At 34.0% G+C, this 15,973-nt stretch overlaps 1 protein-coding gene across 17 annotated transcripts in view; it reads right to left on the bottom strand.

The window, feature by feature from the left end:
* Positions 1-15,973, bottom strand: part of Add3 (adducin 3) — a 119,550-nt gene that overhangs the window by 26,042 nt on the left and 77,535 nt on the right. For 16 of the 17 annotated variants that reach the window (XM_015494778.2, XM_048807303.1, XM_048807302.1 and 13 more), the window contains one exon: positions 10,235-10,458. In XM_015494778.2, the coding sequence (XP_015350264.1) occupies positions 10,235-10,429 (195 nt within the window). In that variant the 5' untranslated portion in view covers positions 10,430-10,458. Of the gene's footprint in view, positions 1-5,562; positions 5,581-10,234; positions 10,459-15,973 lie in introns of those variants that run through there. The other variant, XM_048807314.1, reaches the window with a different exon arrangement.

Genomic DNA, 15,973 nt, shown 5'->3' with positions numbered 1-15,973 from the left:
AAAAAAAAAGAAGGGTGGATCTCTTTTAAGTACTCTTCCTTACAGGGGAGGGGGGAGTAAGATCTCTCGGGAGTTCCCGCTTAGATGTAGATATGCTAAAGGATGGTTAATAGCCCAGAGGTCCAGGGATTTTCTTTCTTTAAATAATAGTACAGCATCCTGTGGTGGGAAGAGGAAATGTGGTTTTAAGGCTAGGAGATGATAGATGTTAGGGGACCAGGTCTGGCTCAGTGTTTGTGCTTCTCTTAGCAAAACAGTTGAGAGTTATTTGTGATGAGAACTGAATGAGCTGGGTGCTTATAGCTTCAATTTTGGGAGCTCAATTATGGGACCATAGGACATCTTAACTGATTTAGCCCAGGAAGAAGGTCATCCTTCCTTGAGGCATCATGTTGGCCTGTAGGGGCATCTGGGTCAACAGGGAACCTACAGCTTCTGTTGTCAATATGAAGCCAGTCTTCAACACCTTCACCATGTGACAAGGAAATGTAGTAGGAATGGTGGGCTGCACAGACTTTAGTGTCTCTCCCATTCACACAAAGGCACACATACACAACATATACCACATCTTGGGACATAGGTTCCACTGATCAAGCTGCTGAAGTTCTTGGGACAATTCAGGGGAAGTAAAAAAAATCCAAAAGGAAAATGTTATACTCTCTGCTAATAAAGCAAATGGATGTTTGAGTGATTAAAAAACAAAACCAAACCAAACCAAGAAAACTCGAATCGTGACCGTATTTGAATTCTGAGTTCAGGGAGCAATTTACATTAGTTAAATATGATTTTCTTTTAAAATTTAAGACTTGTTAAATGTAAACAATTAGTAAAATTATAAGAAGATGGAAAACATCTACTTTCATCGTCTGTATCTAGTTCATTTAAATATACAACTGAAACCAGAAAACTGTTCTATATAACATCTTTTACAACACATACTATATTATCAGAAAACCCCACTAATAATCAAAATCCTGTGAACACAAAGTGGTTGTAGGCTGTGTAAAAGATGTACGGATGCCTTTATAGAGGAGTAACATGAGTAATTTACCATGGTTAAGGCTAAAAGGAAAAGAATCTCCTAGATACCCTCATTTATCTTTTCTTTTTTTTGGTGCCAGGGATTGAACTCAGGGGTACTTAACCACTGAGTCTCATCCCTAGCCCCTTCTTTTTTTTATATTTTATTTAGAGATAGGGTCTCACTGAGTTATTTAGTGCCTGGCTAAACTGCTGAGGTTGGCTTTGAACTTTTAATCTTCCTGCCTCAGGAGAGCCATTGGGATTACAGGCATGCACCATTGTGCCTGGCTCTTATTTACTTTTATATAAATCACAGAAAACTTGTAGACATACGGAAGTGGGCCATCTACTTACTCTTCTGAAACTTTGTCTTCCCTTCAAAAACAAACTATTTAAACCTTTTCTTCAAAGCAGGTATAACAAATATCTATGATTTAGTAAAAAATTATTAGTGTATTTATCAGTCATTATGTATGTTACAACATCTCTGAGAAGTAGGCATTATTTATTTTGTTGAATGTCCGTGGCCCCATGTTCTTCCAGGAAGAATTCAAGAAAACTTTCACAGATTAAAGTAATACAAAATAAAATAAATAAAATGTAAGTAAGAAAAATAAAGCTAAAGAGAAAAATAAGCCTAAGGAGATTAGAAAGAACCAGGAATAAGATTAAGATAATAAATGAATGCCATAAAATTTTACACATCTGTTGGAGATGGGCTAAATTTTATCTAAATTCTTAGGGAGCCAACATGAATCAAGATAACCTGCTCACTGTGTGGATTTACAATGGCTTTAAGATAAAAAACCAACCAGTTGCACAAGAGAAATCACACTATTTATAAACTGATGAGAAATTTCTGCTGGGTGGGATGACAGAGCTACATAAGAAAGGTTAAAAATCTGTTCGAGGTCACACAGCTGGTGAATGTCACAGGCAAGGACACAGGTCAAATGCTTTGTTCATTAGTGAAATGCTCCTTACACTTCCTTTTTTCCTATTTTTCATTTTTTATTTATTCTTTTTAGTTATAAATGATAGTAGAATGTATTTTGACATATCATACATATGTAAAGTATAACTTCCCATTCTTCTTGTTGTACATGATATGGAGTTAAAATTATCTCCCTTCACTTCTGTTTATTCCATAATATAGTAAGTACTTACTACCTCAAGACTTTAGGATACCTATCGTGGCACAGAGGGATAAAGCCCTTCTGAAATCACTAGTGAGTGTCCCTTTTAAGGCCAAATAGCTTCTATGCAGTATAGATAAGAAATATTTTTGAAATAAATGAAATTTCTCCAGGCTTTTGTTGATAGTGCTTCAACAGGTAAGAATTCTTTTAGTGCAAAAGGTTTAATTTTTTATCATGAACATTTTTTGCTTCAAAGGTTTTTGAAATAGTATTCAGATAATTACCTAAGTCACAGAGCAATACTAAGTGTAAAAATTCCTACTGATATAAAAATGTTTCAGTTGATTTAAAAAAATCTGTCAGTAAACTTCTATTAAAATATTCCAAGAATAAACATTTTACTTTATCTTTCCTATAAATTAAAAATCCAATGCTAATAATTCTTCGTAGTTGATTAATTTTGAGTCTCAAAATTAAGTCATTAAATAGGCAAAGACTTGCTCAAGATTACATACTTAATAAATAAATGAAATAAAGATTCAAAGCCAGAATTCTCATGAGCTTCCGAAGATGTCTTCCTAATTTTATCAGACCTGGGTTGAATCTCTGAAACCAAATACAACAAATAAGGCAGCAGGCAGGTTGTGATAAGAAATGTTGGGTAATTTTGTAGGCCACATTAGAGCATTTGGTTATTTGGTGGATGAAAAAACCAAACTTATACAGCAGCAGATTATAGTGATCCTGGAGTACCAAGCAAAGTATTCACCCTTATGCAGTTAAGGCCTAGAGTTGTGGCTCAGTGGTAGAGCGCTTGCCTTGCAGGTGTGAGGCATTGGGTTTGATTATCAGCACTACATATAAATGAATGAATAATAATGTTCTATCAACAACTAAAAAAATATTTAAAGAAAAAAAAAGAATTAATCAATGCATGATGATGAACCAACTTACAAGAGGATGGTAAAGTCACAGACCAGGCTTATAAAGGCAGATTAGCCAATAGTTCTCTACAGTCTACATTATAACAGAGTTGGGTTAAAGACATGGAAGATATACATAAAATCACAGCATAGCCAGGCGCGGTGGTGCATGCCTGTAATCCCAGCAGCTTGGGAGGCTGAGACAGGAGGATCGCAAGTTCAAAGCCAGCCATGGCAATGGCAAGGTGCTTAGCAAATCAGTGAGACCCTGTATCTAAATAAAATACAAAATAGGACTGAAGATGTGGCTCAGTGGTAAAGTACCCCTTGGTTCAATCCCTGGCACCCCCCTGCACCGCAAAAAAGTTACAGCATAAACCATGTTCTCCTCCCCAGATACAGAAGAACATAGATGAGGAGGTAGTGAAGACTGTGACATTTTGTGTATAACATGGCCAAGGCAGAGTGCCATTAGGATGATAGATTCTTTAAGACCTTCAAAACCTAAAACACAGCACAACCAATTATGATTATAATCTTCAAAGTGCTGTCACAAAAGTATAATGTGTTTTAAATTAGCACTTATATATACATTTCCACAAAGATAGTTGTTTACTATGTGCTAGGCACTGCACTACATGCTCTTATGTTATTTCATTGAATGGTCACAACCAATGAATAAGGTAATTTCTCTGCCTTTCCACAAGGAATCTGAAGCACAAGTGGGCTTCCTATTGTCACGCAGCTAGTATGTAAAGGATGAGGCAAGATTTGGACCCAGATTCCAAACAAGCATGTGTACGTGTTAATTTTTTCTTTCTTTCTTTTTTTTTTTTGTATAAACAAATTAAAACTGGAAATGATGAGAAAATGTGCTGACCTCTAACTTGGTACTTTAGGGTCTTCATAATCTGCTGCAATGTCATTTTTTTGGTTTTATCTACCATTTCTCCTCATGTTCTGGTCTAGCTTTTGAGCTTCTCCTAGCATTCTCTGATCACTACCATTTCATCTAATGGAAGAACTGGCCACCACTGTTCCTCTTCCAATGACTTCTTCCCCCACATTCCACACTTATCTTAAATTTTATCTTCTTTCTGAAGTCTATCCAAAATCACCCTCATAGGAGAAAGGAATCTATATTTCTTCCCTTCCACACCCTACTCTGAACTCTTTTCACATTTCCTTACACTGTACTTAGGGAACCAGTCATATGACTGTAATTGTTTATCTATTTTTTCTATTCTACTATAGTGTATTATTTGATGACTGCATTGTTTCTTTTGTAGTTCTTGAGTGTCCAGTTCAGCTCAATTAGTAGTTAAGTTAGAATTTTCCTTGATATAAAGAAAGTGAAGAATCTTTTTGTTGTTGTTGTTGTACTAAGAAATGAACCTGGGATGCTTTACATGAGCTACCTCCCCAGTCCTTGTTATAGGATCCTGGTAGGTTGCTGAGGCTGGCCTCAAACTTGTAATCCTCCTGTCTCAGCATCCTGAGTCACTAGGATTACAAGTGTACACCATCACATCTGGCCCGAATTTAACCTTGGCTGACCTAATGATAACAAAGATTCATGTCACATATCATTTAGCAAGAAAACAGTCTTATATAAGTCTGTCGCTTGAATGAGAAATTCCTCCTGCATAATAATTATGTAATAATTATCCATCATCTATTGGGGGAAATTTTTTTTTAAATAAGAAATTCATCTTTATTGAACGTTATAAATTTTTTAAAAGTCAATTAATTCTTCAACTCAAAATCCTACCCCAAACTTAGTTTGTCCCCAGAGCATTACAGCTTTAAAAGCTCTTTCATCAAACAGTCTAAAAAAAATCCCTCAGTGAAAAAAATGTTTAAGTTAGAGGGTGCTTTAAAGTTTTATCTAAATCTTACACCCTTCTATTTTATACAGTTCCTTTCAATATTGAGGGAATGAGGCTACAAACTTTGAATACATATGGTATGAACAAAAATAAACTTAATGAAAACATGAGATTCACAGATTTGATATTCATGTAAGTCAAGACATTTAGCACACCTAGTACTGAATACTATAAAATAAAAGTAAAATTAATTTGAAATATTGGATCATAAGGTGTTTCTGAAATTAAAACTTTTAGGAGAAAGTAGAACTAAATGAAATATTTTTTAAGTCACAGAGAAAAGGACCAATTGAATAAAAGAAACTAACCTGATATAATTATTTTAGTTTATACTAAAAAAGACAAAAAAAATCAACAGGCAGATTTATCAGAAATGTCTAGCTTAGGAAACTTGGGTAACAGAATGCTGAAAGACATCAGAAATGAATTTTAAGTGTCCACATCTGGATATTTGACCTCATGATAATTACTAGAGAGGAAAACTGGAGCAAAAGAAAAAAAATGATTACACACTTGCTGCTCCCAAGGCACTCTGCAATTATGTATTAGATCTCTCCTAAAGTGGGATTAGGAGCACAACAAACTTACTTAGAATTTCTCCATTAAGAAATGTATTCATTTGGAAATAGATTACGACTGGCCCTGTTGAAAGGAGAAAAAACAAATAAACCAAATTTTCTTCTGGATGGTCTTTTTCCTCTATCTAAGTCTTAACATGAAACTAAAAGTTAGAACGAAAACTTTTCTTGCAACTGGTTTTAAAAAAATATAAACAAAGTTAATAAAGAATATTTGTATCTTAAAACTTTTAAAGAGACCAGGTAGAGCAGCACAGTGATTCTGAACAATTTTTCTAATTAAGGCACCCTGTTAACATTTAGGCCTTAATTACAATGATATCCTAAAATTGTATACGGCTTTGAAGTTTCTCCTGCCTTCCAAATATGTTTAAGAACTGGATAATGCCCTGTTATTTAAAATTACTAGTATGTCATATGTCTGTTATTCTATTTTTCAGAACAACTTCCTACACATGCATTAAGCAGTCTAGATTGCTTCCTATGGTGGTAAGGATTAAGAAGCCCATCAACAATTTTCCATATGGAGCAGTAAAGTTCAGGAGAAGCTTGATGAATAACATTAAAGTGTTTAAAACTTGAAGCCCACCCAGTTATTCACATACCTATCTATTTATGCACTCAGATTTACCAAATATCTACTGTGCTCCAAGTGCTACCTGCTAGTTTTTAAATCTGTATGCTTCTTGAACTCTGAAGAAGCACCACCTACTTCCAACAGTTTATTTTGGACATTTTGAGAAAAGGGTGTAAATTATAATACAGAGTTTCTACAAACATTGCATATGGGAGGTCCTAGGTTTGAGTCTCAGCACCACACAAAAATAAATAAATAAAATAAAGGTGTCCATCTACAACGAGAAAAAATATTTTTTAAAAATGTAAATATAACAAGCTGCAGAATCTCTAAAAAGAATACTTTCTGGGAGTCAGAACAAGATGAACTATTTTTCAAGTTAAGGCAAACAGTAGCTATTTTTATTATTCAAATTAACAAATTACATTTAAATCAAAGCATCTTCTGATCAGAAAAAACTCTTCTTGGGTTGGGCTGAATTAACCTGAGCAACAAAATTTGAAGATGAATAAAATAATACAAAATAGAAGGTGGAATTTTTTTCATTGTTATTAAATTCTTTAAATGGTATAGCTACTTACTTGTTAAGAATGTGAGTTTTGGAGTTAAAATTTTGACCCCACCATTTAACCAATCTGTAAAACATTGAGCAAGTTAATGTCTCTAAGTTTTAGTTTTTATTCATCTGTAAGCAAAGAATATTAAATATGTATGTATATATATATATTTTATCTATCTATCTATCTATCCATCTTTTGAACTGATGATTGAATAAGTGGTTCTTTACTAATGAGTTACATCCCCAGTCCTTTTTATTTTTTGATACAAGATCTTGCTGAGGCTTGTGATCTTCCTGCTTTGGCCTCCCAAGTAGCTGCAATTATAGGCATGCACTACTGTGCCTGGTGATATTAATATTTCTTTGTCTGAATTGCTTTGGGGACTAAAGATTATAATACATACATACAAAGTAGGTACCTGGCACATAGTAAGAATTTAGTAATAAAAGTATACATTGCACTTTTATTAGTTTCTGTCCTGATTTCCTTTCTTTCCAACCTGAGAATTTTAACTAGAAGGCTTAAGATGTGTTACTTACAAACATTAATTAGTAATATCTATGATTTTGATCTTTATTGGTGAACTCCAATATTTATAGGAGACACACAAAAGTTTTAGAGAATCATACTGGCAGAAACACTGTAAGCTTGGGCTAAAAGGAATAAAGTCAATACAAAAGGAAACAAGGCCTTTCAAAACCTCCATAAGGTGGAAACAGGTTGAGAAAAACACAGTTGCAAACACAGACTACCTTTCAAGGAAAAGGAAGGATGACTCAGATAGGGGAACCAAGAAACCAGAGGGCAGAGCCAAAAACTATGGAGACTCTTGGTAAGCAGTAGGACTGATTTCTCTTCAAGGAGCTTCCAAACATTTTTCCCACCTAGATTTCACAATTGCTTAAACCATTGACTCTTGGTACAATACCAGCCCCCTGCCCAAGCCCCAGAATTTTCTGTTTTTGAATAGGAATATCTGTAACAGTTATCTTATGCCTGTCCCACCATAAAATATATGTGTATATGGCGGTAGTGGAGAGCAAATAAGTTGTTTCCTTATAGTGAACAGACTGACAGGAACTGTACTTGAGGAAGTGCATTTAGGAACATCTGTACCTGGACCAAATTTAGATGATAAGAGTCTAGATTCAAGTTAACGTCATAATAGAATGAGATCTCTAAGAGAAATCAGGAGAGGGTGAGTGTATTTTGCACATGGGAGAAGGGAAAAATAAATCATGACTACAGTACTTTTAAAATAAATTGTGACCACAGGGTGCATAATTGTTTCTTAAGAAGGTAAACTCAATTTTTCTCTCCCTGGTATGAGCTGAACTTTAGTGTCTCACTTTTTTTTTAAAATATTTTTTTAGTTATAGGTGAACACAATATTTTTATTTTATTTATTTATTTTTATGTGTGCTGATGATGGCAGGTGATGTCTGAGATTAGGTCATTAAAAAGCACAGAAGGCTACCTTCTCTGGGGAAAGCATTCAAGCAGCCTTAATAAAAAGTTCATGTGACAAGGAACTGTGGCCTTTTGCTATCAGCTATGTAAGTGATCTATCTTAAGAGATGATCCTTCCATCCCAGTGAAGCCTCCAAATGACAGCAGTCACGGCAGATGTCTTCTGTAACTTCATAAGAGAACCTGAGCCAGAACCACTCAGCTAAGTGCTTCTGAGCCCCTGACTCAGAAATGGTAAGATAAGAAATGTTTGTTGTTTTAAGCTGCTAATTTGTAATTTATCAATAGATAACTAATACAAGCCCATCATGTAACATTTCCTTTGGTAAACAATTTCTCTTATATTAAAATAAATTTGAACACTTTAAATTTATACACTTTCACAAACAAAATTTTAAATACACTAGGCAAAGATCTAGGAGGGGAAAAAAATCAACCCATAATGCTTTTAAATTTCGGCCTTCTTCATTCCTCTTTGGGCAGAAAAATGATCATCCTTATTAAGGGAATGACGATCTTTATATCCACTCTTTCCTGTTATTTCAGTTTCCCAAGGCACAAGCCAATTTACAAATGTAGATATACAAGTATAAAAATTAAACAATCTACTCAAAGTCATGATGTCTTTATTTAATGGGGGAAACTATAAAAGAAAAAACCCTGGAATAGAAATGTAACTTAGTACTTTTTCATTTACACCTTAGTTAGAATTCATTGGTCCTCTTTGGGGCACTTCCCTCAGAATCTCAATATTTAACAACCTTGAACAAAATCCGAACTTCATCTCTTTCTCTCAATTACTTTACACTATCTGTTACAATCAATTACTTTACATTATCTGTTTCAATAATCATTTGGTTAATAAGTTAGTTCTTAAACCTACTTTTAAGTGGGATTTTTTTAGAGCAAGAAATAAATCTATTTTGATCTAAATAATGTGTATTACAAGATCTGGAAACATAAACTCAGGTTTGTAAGGCATGGAACATATAATCTCTCATCTCTGGTTAATTTCTGTTCCATTTGGAAAGAGTTTCTTTAAACTGGGTGCTATACTTTTAAAATTCCTCAAAGCTGGCACTGCTTTTATAACTTGTACTTCAAAGCTTTCATCAGGGCCACTGGTATGGGAAATCACACAGAGTGGAATTCCCCCTTTGGCTTTTGACTCAACTTCTGTAATTAAATTCACAAGGGCACGACAAAAATGATTTACCAGTGCTACTTCAGGCAGCTCTATGCTCTGGTGCTTATTTTAGTACCTAAGTTGGAAGTCCAATGAGCCAAACATAGGTATCACGTGTCTATGTATGCAGAACTCTGCCTTAAGGAGTCCATGATCTTTATTATACATAAAGTTATAAAATCATTTTGCATCTTAAACCAAGCTGTTCTCTCATTTTCCAGTTACAATAATCATTTGGTTAATATTTAGTCTAACTTGGTGTGTAATTCCACTGAGTGTTTATAAAAAACTAACAAATCACTTGAATATGATTTAACAGTCTGGATGTTGCTGTGCCAGACAGAATTTTCACCTCAAACTGAATTTACTATAATATTATATATAATAATAATCTACTTTAAATCCAGTTACTTTGGGGTGTGTATGCATGTATGCCTGCATTAGGTGTGTTAACATTAGGCTGCCATATCAGACCACAAAAACCTCAAGTCTTTCTATGCTGCTGTGTGTATGAAGACACCCAAGGAATTAAAAACAGGTATGAGGCATACACCTAGCCTACTCCTTGATTACTATGACTTGAGTCATGTCTTTCTTCACTGATATTCAGTCTAACTTGGTGTCCTTGAATTCAGTAAAATTGTCTGTTCTCTTTTTATAAAGCATTACACCCAGAAAACATACTCCAAAATGTACACCACTAACACAATACTAGATTCTTATTAAATCTTTGTAAAGCAAATACATAATTTAAGTGCCCATTTCTCCTTTAAGCAACTAGACACTCCTCCTCCACCCCTTTTAATCTGACAGTAGCTTAAGATACTTTCTACCTCATTCTATCAAGGTTCTCAAGAGGAATAAAAATTAAAGGCTTATAGTAACTTACAGGACTCTGCAGAATCTGAGTAACTCGTTTCCTCTGCTCCATCATATTGAAGTCTTGTCGTAGATCAGGAGACATGTTCCTCTCCCGAATGTATTCAGGGTCATTTTCATTGATTCGGTCAAAATATCTCTCTTTGTGAGGCATGCTGGGAGGAGGAGGAGTAGTGATCACGCCTTGGCTGGTATCTGAACTCATGTTTCAAGTCTGTGGATTCTCCTTGTTCTCTGAATAATAAACACAAAGAAAGGAGGACATTCATGATAAATTCTTTGTTAAATTCAAATTCTACACGAGTCAAGCAGAACTTTGTTTTGCTGTCAGAGTAACATTTGCAATTTTCTTTAAAAAGTAGCTTCTGAGGGTGCTGGGGTTGTGGCTCAGTGGTAAAGCATTTTAAAAAAGTAGTTTCTCAAAAAGTATTAGAAAACAAACAAAAAAAGTATTAGAACTTTTTATTCATGAGGAACTGTCTTAGATTATAACACTGTTAGAAATTGATATTTTCAGAGTTAATGGAAATGTGTACTTTAATCACTGCCAAGTTCATTTTTTTTTTTTAGAGGAGCAAGGATCAAAGTATCCAAAAGAAAAATGTTACATATTGATGGCAAATTTTCACAATTAGTAAATATTGTCAGTAGAGCTTCTTTTACTCTCATATTCATGCTTGTAGGTTAAAAGAAACTTTGGCATAGTTAATGACTATTATAATCTATAGTGAATATAACTTATTAACATTTGAAAGAAACAACTTTTTCAAATGATTCAACAACTTTCCTGAGGAGAATGTGAGAACTGCTAACAATGCCACCAGAATATTTAACATTAGTAGGTTCCTTCAGAAGCTATATAAACAGTCATGATTCACTTATTATCATGATTATTACTGATACTGATGATAATCCTTGATTTATGCCAGGGAGAAAAATTTATCTGGGCTTTGCTACAGTTGTATACCTCACTGACAGCTAGATCAGCAGGAAAGTCATTTAACTTTCCCTACCCTTCGACTATGAGCATATGTGTTAATGAAGTCATCCAATTCAATACATCTCAAACTGTCCCAGATTTTTTCTAATCTATTGTGGATCACTATTTTTATTAAATATGAAATAATGCACTTAGATGTCATGGTAATAAAAAACTCCAAGACAGTTTATAAATGTTTACTGTCATATTCTATACTTGTCACAGAACTGGGGAAAGGAAGAAGAGAGAATGATGGCTTAATGGGTCCTGGGATTCTGTTTAAGATGGATAAAAAAGTTCTGGAACTAGATAGTGGTGATGGCTGAACAACATTGTAAAAGTACTTAATGCTACTGGAATTGAACACTCAAAAACAGCTACAATGGTAAATTGTTATTTTTAAAATCACAATTTTAAAAAACTCAAAATAGTTCACAGACTTAAGTATAAAACTATAAAATTTAAAATGTTGTAAGAGACACTGTTAAGAGGATGAAAAGAAGATAAGTATCAGAAAATATTTGTGAGCCACACATCTGATGATGAACCAGCATACAGAATATATAATGAACTTGTAAAAGTCAATAGTAAATAATCCAAACATGTCAATTAGAAATGGGCAAAAAGACAGACATTTCACCAGAGAGAATACATACATTAACAAATGGGCACATGAAAAGATGTTTAAAATCATTAGATTTTAGAGAAACAAACTAAAACCACAATGACATGTCACTACACAAGTATGGTTTAAAAAACAAATATATATATATATATATATATATATATATATATGTATAAAAAGACAATCCAACCGCTGGAAGGATGCAGAGAAATGAGATTCCTCTCATACACTGCTAAACGGTATAGCTATGGCCAATGGTTTGGCATTTTATTGATTAAATATTCAACTACTGTATGACCCAGCAATTATACTCCTGGCCATATAACCCAGAGAAAAGAAAACTTATGTTCATACAAATATCTGCACACAAATATTTGAGGTAGCTTGTTTGTAAATCAGAGACCACAAACAACCTACATGTTCTTCAAGAGGTGAATGATTAAGCTGTGACACAGCTAACTGTGGAATATTATCTAGCAATACACAGAAATGATAAACACATGATATAATGATACATGCAACAGCCTGAATAAATCTCCAATGAAGTGAAAAAGTTGAGTGAAATTGAGTGAAAAAGCTAATGCCCAAAGGTTATATACTGCATGATTCCATTTACATAATATTCTTCAGCTTTACAAAAGTGGGGAACAGAGTAGTGGCTGAGAGAGGACAAGGAGGGATGTGTATGAGAGGGGAATATGCTCAGGATAGAGGGAGTTAGGTATGGTTATAAAGACAACAGGAGCTGGCACATGCGTGTAATCCCAGAGGCTCGGGAGGCTGAGGCAGGAGGGTCTCGAGTCCAAAGCCAGCTTCAGCAATGGTGAGGCACTAAGCAACTTAGTGAGACCCTGTCTCTAAATACAAAAATGGGGCTGGGGATGTGGCTCAGTGGTTGAGTGCCCCTGAATTCAATCCCCGGTCCCCTCCACCCCCCAAAAAAGGGCAACAGGAGGGATCCCTACAGTGATGGAACTATTCAGTATCATGACTGTGGTGGTGGACACATGAATAAGTAATAAATTTACATAGTATACAAGGAAATACAATGTATACAAGGAAAAATGGGAAAATCTGATTAAGATCCACACTGTAATATTGTACCATAGTTATAAAAAAAACGGATGAATGATAAACAGGATCTTTTAAGTTTGTAATGACTATGCATGTATCTACAATTATCTAAAAATTAAAGTTTAATTTTATAAAAAGTCCTTGTAGAACAGAAACAGGAAAATGGTTAGTTTCCACTTGATATCTGATCAACTCTATAGCAGGTTAAAGCTTACACTGTAGTTATCTAGATATTTCTAGTACCAGAAAGAATTTTAAAGTAGTTGAGGAAATACAACTAAATTGTATCTGAATAAAAATGCAGAAATCCTATTAGCCTCAATTGGTAACTGTAAAATGTTTTTCATAGTGATTAGTCTAGAGGAGCTTTGGAACGTGAAATGTGGTAATATAACAGTTGACTTAAGTTAAGGACAGCAAAAATACGAAGTCCTCCGGGAGACAAAATAGAATCCAGTTTTGTAAAAAAGCATTTAATGGACACTGTTCAGATTTCATTTCTAGTTTTTATAAGCCAGGAGATAGAGCAGGCAGAAATATTAACTCAATTGTTGGCTTTGTTAAGAAACCCAAAAAAATCTTGTTGAGGTCAGATCAGTTTAAATATGATTATTTTCTATGAGATACTTTCACTTGAATATAGTTAAAATGTTCTAAGAACTTTAGCTTACTATTACCCTAAAATTTTAAAATATGTTCTGAAAAATTTCATCTATGTGATTTTTTTCAACTAGAAAGCAATGTGGTACAGAGTACTAGACTGTGTGTGGATACAACTGTGTGTGGACTCAACTCTTTGCCTTTATACTGTTGAATGGAATAATCATGGAACATTCATTCAATAAGTATTTAACATCTATGTGCCAAGGTCCTGAACTGGGGATACAATAGCATATAAGACAGTTCTTTCCAAGGTCTGCAGTCTAGTGAATAATATAAGGAAGTAAATAAGAAATTATATTTTAAAAGTACCATGATCAATCATAAAATAAAAGGACCATTTGAAGAGACCCTTTAAATTTTCCTAGTTGTTTTATCCTGTGATCTTATTAGTGTCCTCTTAGGTCCCATAATGAGGCAGATAAAGAGCATTAATTTGGCCTAGTATTCATTATTTCTGGAGATTTTCCACAACTAGGTATTTCTTATTTTAGCCATGGATCTTCACAGCATTTAAAAACAATTATCGATCATGGAGCTCTTTAAAAAATTTTAGACTTTAAATGTTTTTTTCCTTGGTGCATTATAATTATACATAGTAGTGGGATTCATCGAAACATATTTGTACATGCGCATAACATAATTTGATCCATTTCATTCCCCAATACCTCCCTTTCTCCACTACTCTGTTTATTGTGGATTATTACGTTTTTCTCTACACATGAATATTTAAAAATAGAACTTTTAAAATCTGATGTTTGCCATTTTTTCAAAATAGAGCTTAAATCCAGGAAAGTGAAGCATAAAAGGCAAGAGTAAACTAAGACCAAAATTACTAAATGAACATGCAAAAAGAATTTACAATTTGCATGGAGAAACATGAATACGAGAACTTTAAGTAGCCAGATCCAGTTAAAAACCTTACAATTATCTGCTTGCTTTAGACAGAAAGCTTTGCTGATAGCACAACGCCTGCCCATTAAAATATATGTCAGTGTCAGCACTGGAGAAACATGAAAGCATTTTCAAGTTATCTGAGGTTATTATGAAAGGCTGTTTATGATTCTATTAACTGTACATCTGAAAGCAAAAATTTTTTGGCCTGGTTTTTGAAATTAAACACCTACAATATACTCTAAAAACAGAGCCACAGAACCACTTAGATATTATTAATTATCACTTCTATCCAGTCACTCAGCCATACAAATCCCATGATTACTATTCACAGACAAAAAGAAAAAAATTTGAAGTGTTTCAGTGTATTTACAACTACTTGGAAATAGAACTAGAAGGCTTTCTTTCCTTGATTGAAATTAATTGATTAGCCAAAATTGCAGATCATTTTATAAAATAATTGTCCAGTTCTTTTTAATAATGTCAGTCATGAAAGATAACTGAGGAACTGTTCCAGATTAAAGAAGACAAAAGATTCTAAGAAATTACAACCAGGAAAAGGACATTATTGAGATCATTTTAGGGAATCTGGGTGAAGAACAGATAGGAATTCCTTTATTATTTTTGTAACTCTTTTTATAAAGTGTGTACAATTTCAAAATTAAAAGAAAAAAAGAAACACAACTCCAACAAATACATACATACATATATAAACATTAATCTAATATAAGATAAATTCAACCCCGACAATGTCAAAGGAAAAATGCCATAATTTTCAGGGCACTTTTATGTTTTGATCCAAAATATTTCCCTAAACTTCATGTGTTGAAGACTTTGTCCCAAAGGCAATAGTGATCAGTAGTGATCAGCTTTGGAACGTTTGGATAATGAGTATTGTAAGCTCATCGATGGATTAATGCATTGATAGATTCATAATTTAATGGATTATTGTGGAAACTTAGGAGATAGGGTCTAGTTGAGGCAGTAGGTCCTTGGGGGTGGGCCTTAAAGCTATATCTTGGCCTCAGTGCTTCTCTCTCTGCTTTCCAGCTTTTGCTCATCATGACCACTGTGTGGCCAGAGACAATAAACTCAACTGATCAGGGGCTGAAACCTCTGAAACTGAAAACTCTGAAACAAACTATTTCTCCTTTAAGTTGATTTTCTCAGGTAATTTGTCACAGAGATGGAAATCTGACTGACACAGCACTCCTTGAATTTTATAGTATACCATGCTCTCCCTTACCGAAGATTTTTTAAAGTTTGCTTTTGTTTAAAGGTAAGATATGACACAAAATTACTTTATAAAAAAGAAAGTTCCCAAACAATATGTGAGCTACTAAACTAAAAATCAGACATGCATACTGAGTTAAAGCTATATCCCCAAATCTACTTAGATCAATACAAAAACTCTCAAGACTCAAACTAACTTGGTTAATATATTTAAATATTGTCAGACATGTATTTATACTATGTGTTTTGTAATGCTACTCATTATCAAATTAACCCTAAGTACT

The sequence above is a fragment of the Marmota marmota genome, unplaced genomic scaffold, assembly GCF_001458135.2.
Source record: "Marmota marmota marmota unplaced genomic scaffold, marMar, whole genome shotgun sequence".
Taxonomy (NCBI): domain Eukaryota; kingdom Metazoa; phylum Chordata; class Mammalia; order Rodentia; family Sciuridae; genus Marmota; species Marmota marmota.
Note: the sequence above shows the minus strand (reverse complement) of the source record. Positions and strands in the feature narration are given on the sequence as shown.